We start from the raw sequence: 17,140 nt of genomic DNA, 5'->3' as shown, positions 1-17,140 counted from the left end.
CTAATATACATATAAGTAAGTAAATAAATAAATATAAGTATTACCTATATTTATGCCTAATTAATCATTAATTATAAAAATTATCATTAATAAAATTACATTGAAGGATATATAATATTATTAAAATAGTTAATGTCTAAATAATCTATTTGCATTAATTAAGAAGCAAAATACTTAAATAAATAACATAAATAAACTAATTAATTAATAATTTAATTACAACTGCCATCAGTGCTGGGCTCGGCCCAGCACTGTCTGCTACAGTGCTGGGTCGAGCCCAACACTGTGCAGAAAGAGAAAAGAGGAGCTGAGGAAGAAGGAGAAAAAGAAAGAAGAGAAGAGGAAGAGAAGAAAGAGAGGAGGTGAGGGAGGAGGTTGCGGACCCGGGCCGGCGGGGAGGGCACCGGCCGCTGCTGGCCAGCCAGCAGCCGGCCTCTCGCCGGTGGCTCGGCTCCGACGAGCCCACCCTCGGGCAAGAGAGAGAGAGAGAGAGAGAGAGAGAGAGAGAGAGAGAGAAGGAGAGAGAGAGAGAGAGGAGCTCACCGGTGCTCGAGGAGGTGGCGACGGCGACGACCCGCCTCGGCGAGAGAGAGAGAGAGAGAGAGAGAGAGAGAGAGAGAAGGAGAGAGAGAGAGAGAGGAGCTCACCGGCGCTCGAGGAGGTGGCGACGGCGACGACCCGCCTCGGCGAGAGAGAGAGAGAGAGAGAGAGAGAGAGAGAGAGAGAGAGCATCCAGAGAGAGAGAGAGAGAGAGAGATTTAAAGAGAGAGAGGGAAGGCGGTGGGAGGTTGGCGGTGGCTGCGGCGGCGCTGGGGCCCGCCGCTGCCAGATGGCCGCAGCCGGTTGGCTGCGGCGACGCGAGGGGGGGGGGTGCGTGGCACCTCCCCCACGCAGCCCCACTGCATGGGCACGAGGCCGGTCACACTGTGGCCGGCCACGTCGTGCCCATGCAAAATTAATTTTTTTTTTTTTTTATTTGGGTTGTTACACATATCTAGAGTTTTTTGATATAAAAGCTTCCAGGTCATTTGATTTAATGCATTTGAGAAAATTGTATCTGTGCATGTATAATGCAATATAATATCAAGTTGAGCTCTGTTTAAGCTTTATAAATTAGTTTCAAACCTTACTTAAAATATCAAGCTTGCATTAATTAGATTCAATTCAAGTCCATTCTATTTCGAGCCACTTGATAAGCAAATTCAAGCAAGCTTAATTCAAGTTTGAATAAGTTTAACTTGAATCTAGAGAATTGAATCTTGAATGGTCTACATTTTATGAATTAAATTAAATATGAAACTAAACTAAAATTCATTAAATAAATAAATAAATCATGATCAAAGTCTTATCAATCTTAGCTTGATCGAGCCGGCAGCTCGGCTAAAAATTAATTTCAAGTTGATCCAATGACTCGTTCCAAAGAAGAGCCGAGCTAAAGCCGGATGGATTATCTTAACATCCCCAGCGGGAAGCGAATTAGGGGTAATTACGTAATTCCAACCTCGAAGGAAACTATAAAAGGCGCAGCCACCGAACCAATGCCGCGCCATAAACCTCTTCCTCTTCCTCGTGCATCCGTAGGGTTTACCGAGATTTGAAGAGGAATCCGCAACGATGCAGATCTTTGTGAAGACCCTAACGGGGAAGACCATAACCCTCGAGGTCGAGAGCAGTGACACCGTAGACAATGTCAAAGTCAAGATCCAAGACAAAGAAGGTCTCAAATCTCCCCGGTTTCTGCTTTTCCATCTTTTTTCTCGCTTCTTTTTGATAAAATCCGATGCACTTGTCTTGGTCTTTTTAGGGATTCTTCCGGACCCGCAGCGTTTGATATTTTCCGGGAAGCAGCTCGAGGATGGGCGAACCCTAGCCGACTACAGCATCCCAAAGGGTCTCTTTTTTCGGTTATTGATTGGTTTATTGCCCTTTTACTTTTGGTATATGGAGGTCTTGACGATCTTTTGGTTGTTGTTGTGGTATAGAATCGACTCTGCATCTTGTGCTGAGGCTTAGGGGTGGGATTATTGAGAACTCGCCTTTGGTTCGGAAGTATGTCCTCTTATATCTGCCAAAGTTTTAGCTATTATCTCCTATTTTAAAGTAAAGTTTGTATTAGTTCTAAGATTCTATATATTTGAAGTGAAGTTCGAAACCCCACGGGTGGAGTTCAGAGCAGGTGATGCAATTTTTCGCGGAGTTAACCCATGATGTAGCCATGATTGAAGCAGGGGAGGTGGAGTTACCGGCTTACGTAGACGAGACAGGGGTGGAGGTGACGATGGAGGTGGAAGAAGAACAAGAACAAGAAGAACAAGAACAAGAACAGCAGCATGGGGTGGAGCAGGGTTCTGCGAATTACCAACCAAGTGGTAATGGGATGCAAAGTAGTGAGGCGAGGAAGAAGAGGAGAGCTGTGGCTTGGACAGAAGAGGAACATAGGTAAACAAGTTTTTTTTTATTCTGTTATTATTTTTTTAATTTTTTGTCTTATAACTTCTCATGGTTTTCTTTTTTTTTTTTTTTGGTTAAATATATTATTCTCATATAATTAGCACGAAAATTAATTTCTTGCAATCTTTTTTTTAATCATTAAGAAAAAGAGTTCCTCTAAGATTTACCATTGTTCTTTCCAAAACTCCAAGAAAAGAAGAGCAAGGAAGAGGAAAATTACAGGAATTAGAATGATAATGTGTATAGTGCATGGCTTCAAAATGTTGGAGGCGGAAAAGGGGTTGGGGAGGTTTGCGATTTTGATAGTAAGGGGACCCCAAGGTAGTGAGAAGATAGTAGGAGAGTGGAGAACAATGGGCAAATGAGAAACACTCAGCCTCGTTTTTGGCAGAATAAAGTAATTCATAGATAGTATTATACTTATTTTTTATTTCATGGTTTAAAGGAGTTAGTTACTTTGTTTGGTTGCAATAATAGAATAGAGAGTGTCATGGATAAAGAGATATTTGATTGTTAAAATGTAAAATAAGGAGGATGAGTAGGCTATATGTAAAAAATAACCTAATGCTTTTAAAAGAGTTTAGATGTTCTTTATTTTAAGAAGTGTTTTGGTAAATATCTATATTAATCTTAAACTCGGTTAAGTCTCATCTACCTTATTTCAACTCCAAGTTGGAATAGGAAAATATAGATAAGAGGTATAGCATCTATGGCCTTAGTATTACTATGAGAATGTTAATAATGGTATTAATTACAATAGATTTAGGTGGTGTTTGTTTACGAACCATAAATGAGGAATCCTTCATTTATAGATACGGGTCCTTTATTTTTCAACCAAACAAGATAAGGATCACAATTAAGCAACTCTCATTCTTTTTAATTGTTTTCCTTTTATTTTTTATGGTTCATTTTTTTGGGTTAAGTACATTTTATGCCCCCATCCCTTTTGTGTTTTTTACCCTAAAAAGTGAAGAAGTGTTTCTAGTTCGACCATATAATTATTTTTTAGAACTGAATAGAGGAGAAAGGGATCTTTATTTCTCTAATTTTCTTCTTGTTTTTTCTTTCTCTATCCAAATATAGTACAAATTTATATATTTTGGAAATCTATGGGAGTGTGTTCCTATTTATTACTAGAGATTTACAGTAGCTAATCATGTAGGGGATTTGGTTTATTGTTAGGAATCTTATGTTCCTATTGGATAATTCGTAGTTTCGATAGGTTTACCATCCAAAATCGGTAGTCTTCTTATTTTCTTATTCTAAACAGCAATTTAACAAAAATCACCCCTTTTTTTTGTATGGCTAATCTATCCTGAACTTTATCTGATTGTCCATATAGATTAATGTTGCCGCTTTAATTTAACTCTAGAAACTTATATAACAAGGTTTAGATCGGAAGACTAAGAGGAAAATACAACTTTGTTAAGCACCTGAAAAGAGTAAAAAATGTAACTCCTAGATAGGGAAACTATTTGGTGAAAAATTATATAGTTACTAATAGAGTTATTATAGAAGTAATCATGCCCTCTTGAAATAAATAAAACTAGGTGAAAAAGGGCCAATTGGCCATTTTTTATTGTGCAGAGCACATGCTTCATAAGTTCATATGGATCCGGTGGCGATGGCCCCCTTGATTCTATATGGATCCGGTCATCCGCCTTGGTGGCAAGTGAAAGGAAGAAGAGGAGAGAAATGGCTTGGATAGATGAGGAGCAACTTTTCTTATTTTTTTCTTTAATCTTTTATAACTTTTTCTGGGTTAATATATTTTATGCCCATGTAGTTACTAGTTAGCATGAAAATTAGTATACTACCTCAAACTTATTTTTTTGTATTGCTGAACCTTCCGTTGAATTGTAATTGTTAATATTTTTCATCCAAAATTCATATACTTTGTCTTGTATACTAAAAAATATTGTCAATTTGAATAGTACTAGAATCTATTCCTAGATGAGGAATGCAATACAGATGATGAAAAGTATATAGGTTAAATACATTTAGCCCCCTAAACTTCGGATGAAAATCATTTTATACTTCTGAACTTTATTTTGTATCAACTGTGACTCCTAAAGTTTTGAGTACAAGTTTTAGGTTTTCTGTCCAAAATTAATGGCATCCATGCTACTTCTTTATCTTAGAAATCGTTACTAGTTTGAATAAATTCTGAATTTATTTTTGCACTAGTAGGTCACCTAGAACTTTCTCTTTCGCATATTTATTTATAGAAGCAGAGTTATTTAAATCATTTAGGTCACTTACAACTTTCTCTTCATATATATATATATATAGAAGCAGAGTTATTTAAATCATTTTGTCATCTCTGTTAACGAAGTTGTATTTGTCAAAAGTCCAGGAGTGAATGACAATATGAAACAATGTTTACGGAGTAAATTGATTCTCATGCAAAGTAAATGGTTAATGTTTATTTAACCAAAAGTATATAATTTTCCTAATTTAATTATTGTAGAAGTGCTCAACTCACCATTTTCCATTGTGAAAGGAGCAAATTGTTCTATTTTACAAGAAGTGGATTGACAAGGTATACTGTATAATGCATACTTTAAATTACTAGATGTGGGGCCAGGCCCCCTTGCCCCTTGGTTGTACTCAAGGACATTGGCTTGGACAGACTATGAAAGTTTACAATATTTTTTCTTCTTTTTGATTTTTTTTCTTTTTTTACATGGTTTTCTTGAGTTAAATATGTTTTATACAGAAAATATTTAAAATTGTTGTAAGCTTGAACAAAAATTACTGTACCTCATGAACATGCTTTTAATTTTTTTTTATCACTAAGTCGCCCTGAACATTATTTCTAGTCCGTATGATTATTAATAACATTTATTGTTGCACGAGGTATAATGCATGTAACTCTTTTTTTCTCTTCCTGTTTTCCTCCATCATAAATTATATGACCTTGTGCAGCTATGTAATCAAAATGCTCCTCTCTAAAAGGAAGTTAAGAAGTTTTTTTTTTAATAGTTTTCTTAAGTAAAATGCATTTTACACCCCTCTAGTTAGGACGAGAGTCAATTTAGCCCTTGAACATTTTTGTACTATTAAACTCAGAACTTTTGATTTGGTTGGTTGGAACTTTTGATTTGGTTGCAACTATTAGATTTTCTGTCCAAAGTATAATTTTTGTGCTTTCTATCCTAAAAAAAGCATTTCTAATTTGAACAAAAATCACTTTACCCTTGAATTTTCTTTTCTATATCACTAGACCATCTTGAATATCATCTCCCAATCAATATAGAAGCAGGATTATGTAAGTCCTTTCGCTATTATTCTAGAAATTAACAAAAAAAATTTCCAATAACTTTTTCCTCTTGTTATTTTTTTCTGGTCTTTTTTTTTGGTTAATACATCACAACTATTAAGGTTTCCAATCTAGACTACAATCTTTGTATCTTTTATCCTAAAACGTATTTCTAAATTGAACAAAAATCATTTTACCCTAAATTTTCTTTTTATAGAAGCAAGGTTATTTAAGTCATTTTACTATTAACAATGTCTATAGTTGCAATTCTGTTAAAGTTTTAAGAGGGTATAGTGATACAAATGAAAGTTTATGAGATTAAATAATTTTTCATCCAAACTATGTGGAGGGTAAAATGCAGTTAAAATTCATGCAGCCTTATCAATAAATTGTTTGGTTTGAAATTTGTATCCATCGGTTTAATACTTTATTATAGTGTACTAACTAAACTAGGAATACTCAACTTCTAACTTGTATTATAAAACTTTTTCATTAATATTTTAGGAATGATAAGATTTTGTTTACTAAACTTTGGGTTGGTTTCTCTTCACCAAAATAGTTTTTCATCATTCCTTTCAGAGCATTTTTGCGAGGGTTAGAGAAATATGGAAGGGGTGATTGGAAAAATATTGCAAGAAATGGGGTGAAAACGAAAACAGCATGCCAAGTAGCAAGTCATGCACAGAAGTATTTCATTCGACAAGAGCTAATAGCGCAGAAGAAGGAGATGAAGAGGAGAAGCATCCATGATATCACTCATCCAGAATAGAAGATTGAGTTACTTAGAAGAGTAATTTGATCTTCTCCTTTGTGGTAATGCGAATTGAATTTCTTGCTTCTGAATATTTAGCCTTTGAACTTTAGCTAGAGTCAATTAAGGTCATTATGTTTGTAGGTTTGGGGTAATGAGATTCATCTCATTGTTCAACATGTCATTGTGTTTGACATATTGATGATACTATACTCATTTATAAGATGCATTTTTCTAAATCTCAAAAGGTATATAAGCTGTAACATTTTGCTTCAAAAGAAACTCATTTTATTTATTTTCATACATTGACATAAGAGCTTTTGTTTCATGATGTAAGAAGTTCCAATCACAATGGCTAATTCAAAGTTTTTTATCAATTTATCTATATCTCTGAATACATATGTACCTCTAGAAATAAGCACCAAACAGCCCTTAAATATATGAATAAGCTAACATGCCTCGAGTTGGACAAGGTGATACTTTTTTTCAAAATTCCAAAACTCGGGATCGTGATTGGCCGCCCGAAAAAAATGATACTTATTGGTTTTATCTGCTTTTAGCCATTTCGGCACCAATATCGACTATCGATATGGGACTATTTTTAGTTATGTAAAAATTCTAAAAACCATTTTAAAATACATAAAAAATTCTATAATTTAGAAATTAATAATAACTAAATAGATTAATTTAATTTAATTCCATATAAAATCTAAAAAAGAAGCTATTCTCTCAATCTAAAGTTTACTTCCATTTAATTTATCTTTGACTTTTTTTATTTTAAGTAAAGTATGTTTTAATGCTAAATTTGTATTTATTTATCTTGGTTTTCTTCATGTTTGAAATAAGTTGTGAACTTGTAATATATAGTGCAAATTTAGGACTATAAATTCATTTTTGGTTGGAATGTCATGTAACTTGTTTTTTATTGGAACTGTGGTTTGTAACCTCCATGGTGTTAAAAATATTATGGAGGTCTCCATGGTTCCGGATATAGAAACTCCCTTAACTTTATCATCTGCTCTTGTTTCAATCGCAGATGATTTTCATGGGTGGCACATGAACATGAAAGGCATTTATTTTTTAAATTCTTAACACTCTTGCTAGCATTGTGTATCCTTTAGAATTTTCCTCTGCTCAGTTTGGAAGGGTCATGGGCCTAAAAATTCTGATTCTCCGATGTTATTTCATTTTTCATCCTTTCTGTGACATGGTTAATGCATGGGATGACTCATGGAGTATGATGATGACCTGTTAATGTCACCCCAGCGATCCATTTATTGTCTAACAGATGATGGTGACCAACATTTTTACCTGACTCCTTTTTATTTGTACAAACTGTCCTGAAATTAATGTAATGGTGCTGGTATCTCTTTCAAATATCAATTTTCTCTTGGTTCAACAAATTAACTAATTTTCAATTGGTATGTGATTGATGGTGAGCAATTATCCCATAAAACATCATCCTCTGTTGGTTGATATTCCGAACATATATTTTCCTGGTTCATTTTATTTTCTCCAAAGCATATATTTTGGCAGATCTATAGAATGACAATCATATATTATTGTACAGTGACCAGAATTTTTATATGCATTTGTCAAGTACTAAATGCAGTCAGTTCAAATTTAATTGCTAAATTTCTGTCTTTGAATTATCAATCATTTACTTTATATTTTATTATTCAAGTTCTTTGGGAAGCTTATGCTGGTTTGGCGTTAATCTGGTTTTTATATTCACCGTACATAAGTTCAACTATTTAGATCTCTTTATTTTTTATTACTTGGTATTGCTACTTGTAAATGTTAGCTTGTATTCATTTCTGATGTGCACTTTAATGTTAAAGGTAACAATTGCATGGTGGAATATAAACTGAAGAATGAATGAACTACTCTATCAATTTAGAGATGGATTACATACGCTTGTTTAGCTGGCTGTCGCTGGAAGATGCAGCTTTGAAATTATCATTATTGTTTGTTCTTTATTTTATATGTTGTTTTGTGGCAATTTTGAGTACTGTTAAATATAGAACTCTTGTTGTTTATGAGGGTTCTTTCTTTTGAACGTCTTTTCTTTAGGTTCAACTTTTGGCCTTTATTTTTTCATATGGTAACCATATCCTATTATTGTAGGTGCTAAGCTAGGTAAGAAGAAATGTGTTCACAGGTACATTTTTTCATATGGTAATCGTACACTTCCTGTGTTTCGTCTACAAGGATATTTGCCTGCTTAAAAAATAAAATGCTAAACTACATTTTCAGGTCTTGAATTATGACTTTGTATTGCATTATAGTCTATTGCTTTTGCTTTATTTTCTCTCTCAATTTGGCTTTGTCATATCTTTTGTTTAGCTTCTTATATCCACGAGCTTATTAGCTAAATGTCAATTGGCACATACAATTTGGCTAGTTGCTTTTAGGTTTGCTGAAGGAAATGAAATAAAAGTTTGAAACAGATCTGCCTGTGCTATTACACATATCATCATCATTGGAGAATTGAAACATACAATTTGGCATGCTCCCATCTTTAGCAATCTGCACTACGACATCAACAAATTTTGCAAGCAGGTTATTCCATTTTAATATAGTTGAAGGGGCATATTGTCCACTTTTGTTTCCTAGGAATGTAACTTGATACTATCCCGATAAGGATATATTTTTTTATATTTATATTCTGAACATTGCTAGCATTTCTACTTCTCTTACCTCTCTAAATGAGAATCTAATGGACCTTCCTGACGATATTTTGCAGCTGAGGCCCAAGAAGAAGATCAAGTAGAACTAGGGTGCTTCTTATGACCGAACTTCTTAGCTACAAGTTCAAAATGGATTACTTCCTGTCTTTTGCTATTATTTCACTTGAACGTTTGGCTTGTATAGTTGCTGTAGCCCTGCAGTGGCTTTTGTAGCGAAGATGTTCTGGATAATCTAGTGGTCTTTCGTTACTTCTTGGTCCATTGATCGTTGCTACTTTTGATTGTCTGCTAATAATCTCTTGCAACGAGGGAAAGAGGAACTTTCTTTTTTGCATGTTCGTCTAGTGAATTGAGCCGACTTGAGCTTGACTCGTCGCTAATTCCTTTGGGCTTAGCCTCTCTTAGCTTGGCCCGACTCCAAACTCTAAGCCCGAGGACAGGTTTGTAACTCCAAATTACTAATACCTCGAACTAAATGTTTCTAAATTTTATAATTTTTGCGAGAGAATTGTTTGGGCATGATTAAAATCTAGCACAGATATAAGCAGTAAATATGATATCCATCTTACATCGGTACTTTCTTTTCTCTACTAGCTTACCATTATGATATTTCTCTAGCCTTGTTGATGGACTGAATGGAGTTCCAATTGGTTTTACAGTTTTCATTCTAAAACTTTGCAAATCTCGTGTATTTTGAATGGTTGATGAAGATAGCATTATTTAGTTGCTTGATTTTGAGTTCATGCAAAAAATTTTAATTTACCTATCACGTTCCTCTCAAATTCATCTTACAAACACTTAAAAAAAATTTTGCACAAATTTTCACTAGTAGCACTAAATATAATATCATAAAAAATAAGTATGTCATAATTGGATAGGGGTAAAGACGCAGCCGGGCTTAGGCGGCGCTTTCGCTCTTCGCCTAAAGCCGTAACTTCGCTCCTTGATTTTTTAATTTTATAGCAGTACATAGTTTTCTTTTGTGAAACTATTATCAATATGAAACTTAATCTTTTCTAGCATACTATAGGCGCTTATTTTAAACTATACAAGCTTCTATAAGTCTAAAAATATAATTTGAAAAGCAAGATGTTCTATGTGAACTTCATTCAAAATATAAGCATTTAGAAAAACACTTCTAACGGTCATTTGATATAATTTAAAATTTTAAAACATTTAAATATAAGTAATATTCTAATTGCTTGAAATCTAACTATGCGTTAATTACGTAACACCCCCTGAACTATATCCGGTTTTTATAGAGACTGTCTAAACTTTTTTAAGTTACTATGTCACCCCTAAACTTTAGATTAAATATATCACATTATTAATTTTTAAATAAAAATAAATTAAAAAAATAAACTACATAATTGCCCTCAACTAACTTGACCTCCTCCTTCCCTCCCCACCGTCGTTCCCTCAAGATCTGTGCCTCCCTCCCTCCTCCCCCACCATCACTACCTCGCTCTCCTTCCATCTCCATTTCCGTCCAAGAGAGGTGAAGTGCCTACGGAAGGAGGCTGCAGTATCCCTCTTCCCCTCCTCCCTCCCTCTTCCCCTACCATCACTACTCCTCTCGCTCTCTTCCATCTCTATTTCTATCGCCGACAAAAGGAGGTTGCGGTATCCCTCCCATCCTCTTTCCTCCCTCCTTCCCCACCGTCACTACTCCTCTCGCTCTCCTTCCATCTCCATTTCCATCCAAGAGAGGTGAAGTTGTCGGCGGAAGGAGGCTGCGATATCCTTCCCCTTCTCCTTCCTCCCTCCTCCCCCACTATAACTACTCATCTCGCCATCCTTCGGTAGTGACATGGAGCTCAGTTTTGTCGATATCAGCTTTCTCAGGCAATCCGGTGGTTAGGTGTAACACCCATGAAAAAAAATAATAGCGCACGCGCTTGGCGCGTGAGCTGACTTGTTATTCTTTTTCCCCCACCTATCGCAATTAGTTATGAGAGGTGGGAGAGAAGTGTGCCGCTCCCCTCTCCGCCTCGTCCCTATTTTAACCTCTCCCCCTCTAGCTTTTCTATGCTTTGCAATCTCTCTCTCTCGCTCTTCCACCCCTTTCTCTCTTTTCTCCTCCGAGCCACCGAAGCCTTCATCACGGACAGTGGGTCACCGGAGCGCCGGCAGCCAATCAAAACCCCCTCACCTCAATCCTTGAGTTAGTCTCCATCTTCCCTTTAATTTAATTTCAATATTGCTTAGTAAATCATGATTAATTATAGTTTATCCATTTCTATCCTCGTTGGAGAAATTCGTCGGTCGGCGACTTTGGGTCGACTACTCACCGATCCGAGAAGTTTCCCTGCATCAGCCCCTTACTGTGGGTACCCAATTTAGGTACCCACCGGCATGTCGCCTCCCACCGCCAGGTTACTTGGACACTAGCGGCCACCACCGGCGGTGGTAGCCTCGCTCATCAGCCTAGATTGACTCACCTCTTCACATGGAAGAGGTGGGTACTCAAGATAAGGGCTTCGAGCCCATTCTTTACCGAATTAGGAAGCTCCATGGCCGCCGGCCATGGAGTTCCTCATTCCTCACCATCAGCCACGCTGGCCGATGGTTCAAACCAGGCTGCAACCCAAGTCGACCTCATCGACTTTGGGGAACCAGTGGAGCTTGGCTGCCGGTAACGGGGATCACTGGCAATAGCATCTCTCTCTCTCTCTCTATTCTGAGAGGATCTAAGCTAGGTGGGGGTTGATCAAACCCCCCACCAGCTTGTGTTGGCTACGAGGTGGGTCACAGCCCACGCCCATAGCTAATAGTGATGGACTACGGGGTGGGCCGCAGCCCACGCCCGTAGCTAGTGGTGGATTGGGAGCCTAGTCCACTCGACCTTTGTGGGCTACGATGTGGGCCGCAGCCCACACTCGTAGCTAGAGTCAGCCCAATCCACCCCATTTTATTCTATTTTACTTTTTTTTCTCTTTTTAGTGGTTGTTGTGGTGGACTGGGCTATTAAGCCCAGCCCACCCAATTTCTAGGCAGATATAGTGTGGGCTATGGCCCGCACCTGTAGCTAGCCCATTTTTCGGCCTAGTGGACTGTGGGTAGGCTCACAGCCCACTTCCTCAGCATTAATGCTGACTGGGCTTTAAGCCCAGCCCAGCCTGTGAACCCTTGAGCCCAGCCCCTAGTCATTATTAGTCTTTTATTTTTCTTTAACTTTTGTTAACTACATTTCTTTTATTTATTTTATTTTTTCAACCATGTTATTAATAAAAATTAGGAACAATACATAATTAAAATAGGCATTTGAATTTATTAGTCTTTTCAATTATCTTTGACACTTGCAAATGTGAATGACTCTAATTTTACCATAAATGACCATTTTAAATTAATACAAAATAATATATTAATAGGAAAAAATTAATACAAAACCAAGTCAACTACTCGGACCTAGAAAATCAAATTTAATTTATACAACAAGGTAGTTACTTCTATAAGTTCATCATTCTTATGTTTATTTTATCTATAAATTATTAAACCCATTACTGTGCGGGGAGAATCTCAAAATTCAGGAGGAGCCGATTGATTAAGAGAGAGACGGATTTCAGAGATATCTTAGGCGAGTTAGATCCTATATTAGTCTACGAATAATGTATACATATGTCATTTCTTACTTGCATTAATTATATGCCACTTCTTACTTGCAATAATTACATGTCATTTCTTACTTGTATTAATTACATGTCAATTCTTACTTGCATAAATTACTATTTATTGCACATGTATGATAGGCTCCATGCATTGTTTATAATACATGTTACTTTGATGATCATGATATAATAAATAATAGAAGTCATAGCACCATATGCACGTATCATTATTAGTCGAGTCCCAACTAGGCAGTGCCCCTCTCACCCACTCAATACAAGGTTAAGGGTAGATTGTATTATATAGTATTATATTAGCGGTCTACACCTGAGGATATTAGCTGGTGGAGCATTCAGGTGATTACACTGCCCTAGTTGGAGACTAGTCTAGTATGATATTAGTAAAGATGATTGAGAGGTAGGGTTATAGTTCTAGCGGTACTTGAGGACGCATGGTCAGGGCGTCTATCGAGCTGTGTGCTCTTACCCATCGTATGCGATGATTCAACTATAAGTAATGATTCTACTCTATGCGATAATTTACTAAAGCAATGTTAATATGCCTACGACTAGGGTCCTTGGTCTGATGGCCACAGACAACCGGTCATATGCAGCATCGCTAGGCATGTATGGGCGATAATACCGCTAGATGACCAATCTCCCTCGATACTATGTTGCTTTGTGAGATATAACATTAGTGACCCAGTTTCTGTGTGAATTTTTATGTATATTGAGCTATGATGATGAAAGTTATTATAAAAAAGAATTGTGCTATACACATTTCCTTGATGTGTTCATAATTATGGATTTGCATTTCTATTTATCATGCAATACAATATTCATAGATTATTATTGGATTATACTTGCTGAGCCCCGTGCTCATCGTCATTTTAGTGGAAATATTTCAGAGCTAATTATGAAGGACACGGATATTAAGAAGTAACAAATTCATTTCCCTATTAGTATTATTTATTCTATTATTCCTAGTTAGACTTAGCTCCCTCCGAGGGTTTTTATGTTTAAAATTTGTGTGTGGACTTGTATTCCTAGAGGCTTGTTGAGGCCTGTGATAATTGTAACTTTGGATTATTTGTTTGGATTATTATGGTATTTCTAGACTTATTCAGATACTTTGTGAGATTATTTCACTGACAGGTCACGTGAGAATCACGTGGAACTCTCCATGTGAGGAACACATGATTTTTGGAAGTATGTGTTTCAACTTGGTATCAGAGCATAGGTTTACCATAATCTGACAAGTTCTCTAGGGTACAGTCCACATATTGATTTAGGAAGTTTAAAGATCATGATAGATTGGACATAAGGATGTTAGTGACATGTAGGTATAATTTTTGAATTATAAATAAATTATTTTGAACTTAATAGGAATGCCACCTAAACGCGCTAGATTGATCCATGCGACTACTTCTAAGAGAGCTTCTGCTCCAGTTGATGAGTCGGCTGTTGATGCTTTAGCTAGCAGCGTGGAGGCCCTCGGGCGTTTGGTCAGACAGCATGATAGGTTCATTGAGGAGCTGGTTCGTGAGCGCACGATAGCGGCTAGGACAAACACGTTGGGTGGATCGTCTGAGCATCTTACCCCAGCCGAGCAAGCTGGAGGGGGATCTTCATAGTCACTAAACTGATTTATGCAACTTAATCCTCTGGTGTTTAGTGGCACGATTGATCCCATGGAGGCAAACCGATGGCTTATGGATGTGAAGAAGATCCTGACCGCTTTCAGGTGTCCAGAGGATCAGTAGGTGACTTTTGCCACTTTTCTTCTCCGTAGGGAGGCGAAAGAGTGGTGGAAGGCCACTGAGCACTTGATGCCAAACCAGCCTATGGGAGAGTACATCACATGGAAAGAGTTCACATATGCCTTTGATCAGAAGTACTTCCCAGCATCCCTTTGAGTTGAGCTGACACAGGAGTTTACCTAGTTAAAACAGGGGGATATGACTGTAGCTCAGTACGAGGAAATGTTTAATACCATATCCCATTTTTGCCCTAGAGTTGTGCTAGATGATGCTGCTAGAGCTGAGCAATTCAAGATGAGACTACAGATTGAGATCCGTAAATAGGTGAGTATGGCGAGGAACCTAACTTATGCGGAGCTAGTGGAGAACGTAGGGATAGCCGAGAGAGATTTACTAGAGGAGCATTCTCAGTGGCAGGAGCGAGTGGCCAGACATCCAAGTTACTTGGATGGGCATCCGCAAGGAGGTGGTTCGAGTTGGAGTGGAACCTTTGGTTTTTATCGATCGTGATTTCACCCCTATGCTGGTGGTGCCAGTTCTAGTGCAGTTCCGAGCAAATCCGGCTCACAGAGTTTGGGCGGACCTAGTAAGGCATCACCTTCTGTCAGCAGCGGAAGGCCAGCAGCGGTTACAGGCAGCACTAGTAGCGAAGGATCTACGCGATGGCCTGCATTGGAGGAGAGGACTTGCTATACATGTGGTCGGAGGGGACATCTATCTCGGGATAGTCTCGGTACTCGAGAGGTGACCTGTCATCATTGTGGACAGGCTGGACATATTCGACCCTGTTGTCCTCTATTAGCTGGTGGGTTAGTCACTACGACTATGCCAGCTATTTCTGGAGTCTTAGGAGCTAATACTGCTGCAAGTAGAGGACGTGGCGGGGCGCAATCCTGGACTTCTAGCAAAGGTAGAGGCGGATGTACTAGACGAGTATTTGCCATAACGGAGCAGGACGCAGAGGCATCTAATGATGTGGCAACAGGTAACAATTAAATATGCTTCTTTAGAATTTAAGAATTCTGCTTAAATAGAAGTCAAATTGTCCCTTATTTCTTTCTAATAATAATAATAATAATAATAATGTCATAATTATTATTAACTTAATAAAAGAATTTTGTTTATAAAACTATTTATGCAATGACAAGCACTATGACATTATTTTCTCATGCTGCTAAGATTCTATTCGATCCTAGGGCTACACATTCTTTTATTTCTACCTCATTTTTTAGGTATGCTGATATAACCCTAGAGCCTCTTGATGAACCTCTACTCATAGCTACCCCAATGGGTGATTCTTTGGAGATTCGTCAAATTTATAGTCATTGCACTCTGACTTTTGGCGAATGGGATTTTAGAGCAGACCTTTTACCTCTTGAGATGCATAATTTTGACTTGATTTTAGGTATGAACTGGTTAGCCGCTTATCATGCCAGTATTAACTGCTATAGTAAGGAAGTTATTTTGCAGCTTAATTATGGCATAGAGTGTCGATTGTTTAAGGATCGATAGGTGGACTACCCATAGTTGGTGACAATCATGTCTGATGAGTCTAGTGGGGCCCAAGCCTTAACTGACTTGCTGGTGGTTCGGGAGTTTTCGGATGTTTTTCTTGAGGACATCCGAGGGCTTCCACCAGATAGGGGAGTCTAGTTCACCATTGATCTAATTCTAGGAGCAGGACCAGTCTCCAAGGCTCCTTATCGCATGGCTTCAAAAGAAATGGAAGAACTTATAGGACAGATTGATGATTTGCTAGATCAGGGATTTATCAGGCCTAGCGCATCACCTTGGGGAGCTCCAGTTCTCTTTGTTAAGAAGAAAGACGGCACTCTTCGTCTTTGCATTGATTATTGGCAACTGAACTAGCTAACTGTGAAGAACAAATATCCCCTACCTCGTATTGAGGACCTTTTTGATCAGTTGCATGGAGCTCAAGTCTTTTTGAAGATCGATGTGAGGTCTGGATATCATCAGTTGAGGATTAGGGAAGCGAATGTCTCCAAAACCGCTTTTCACACTCGTTATGGTTTGTATGAGTTCTTAGTTGTGCCTTTTGGGCTAACTAATGCTTCAGCTGTCTTCATGGACCTAATGAACCGAGTCTTTCGTCCATTCTTAGATCGGTTTGTTGTGGTCTTCACTGATGATATTTTGATATATTCAGCCTCAGAGCAGGAGCATGAGGAGCGGCATCCGAGTGGACCAATCCAAAATCACAGCAATCTTAGGTTGGAAACAGCCAAGTATCGTGGCAGAGGTGCGTAATTTTCTTGGACTAATTGAATATTATCGGTGCTTTGTGGAGGGATTTTCAAAAATCTCGAACCCTCTTACCAGGCTGACTCGGAAGGACCAGCGTTTTGTGTGGATGGATGATTGTGAGGAAAGCTTCCAAGAGCTGAAGAGGAGACTTACTTCTGCACCTATTCTCATAGTGCCTTGTAGTAGAGTGGGCTATCAGGTCTATTGTGATGCCTCACACATGGCCTAGCCTGTGCCGACTGATTAGGAGAGTGAGACGGATTCCAGAGATATCTCAGGCGAGTTAGATCCTATATTAGTCTACGAATAATGTATACATATGTCATTTCTTACTTGCATTAATTACATGCCATTTC

The 17,140-nt window shown here is 37.8% G+C and overlaps 1 protein-coding gene across 9 annotated transcripts; it reads left to right on the top strand.

The window, feature by feature from the left end:
• The first annotated feature begins 1,561 nt into the window (after nt 1-1,561).
• LOC140772152 (uncharacterized) lies at nt 1,562-9,408 on the top strand. 9 transcript variants are annotated; one of them, XR_012106259.1, is made up of 8 exons: nt 1,562-1,717; nt 1,805-1,891; nt 1,983-2,049; nt 2,146-2,439; nt 6,293-6,526; nt 8,592-8,625; nt 8,915-9,026; nt 9,211-9,408. XR_012106259.1 is itself a non-coding variant. In XM_073114074.1 (6 exons), exons 1-5 carry the CDS (start codon nt 1,615-1,617, stop codon nt 6,480-6,482), a joined length of 741 nt encoding a protein of 246 aa, XP_072970175.1. In that variant the 5' UTR covers nt 1,562-1,614; the 3' UTR covers nt 6,483-6,526; nt 9,211-9,408. The 9 variants fall into 9 exon arrangements, 4 of the variants coding, with proteins under 4 accessions (XP_072970175.1, XP_072970174.1, XP_072970173.1 ...); XR_012106255.1 differs by lacking the exon at nt 8,915-9,026; XR_012106257.1 differs by lacking the exon at nt 8,915-9,026 and having other exon boundaries at nt 8,306-8,625.
• The last annotated feature ends 7,732 nt before the right edge of the window (nt 9,409-17,140 follow it).

The sequence above is a fragment of the Typha angustifolia genome, chromosome 12, assembly GCF_048772165.1.
Source record: "Typha angustifolia cultivar Huaian chromosome 12, ASM4877216v1, whole genome shotgun sequence".
Lineage (NCBI taxonomy): Eukaryota > Viridiplantae > Streptophyta > Magnoliopsida > Poales > Typhaceae > Typha > Typha angustifolia.
This window is presented reverse-complemented; position numbering and strand designations above follow the sequence as displayed.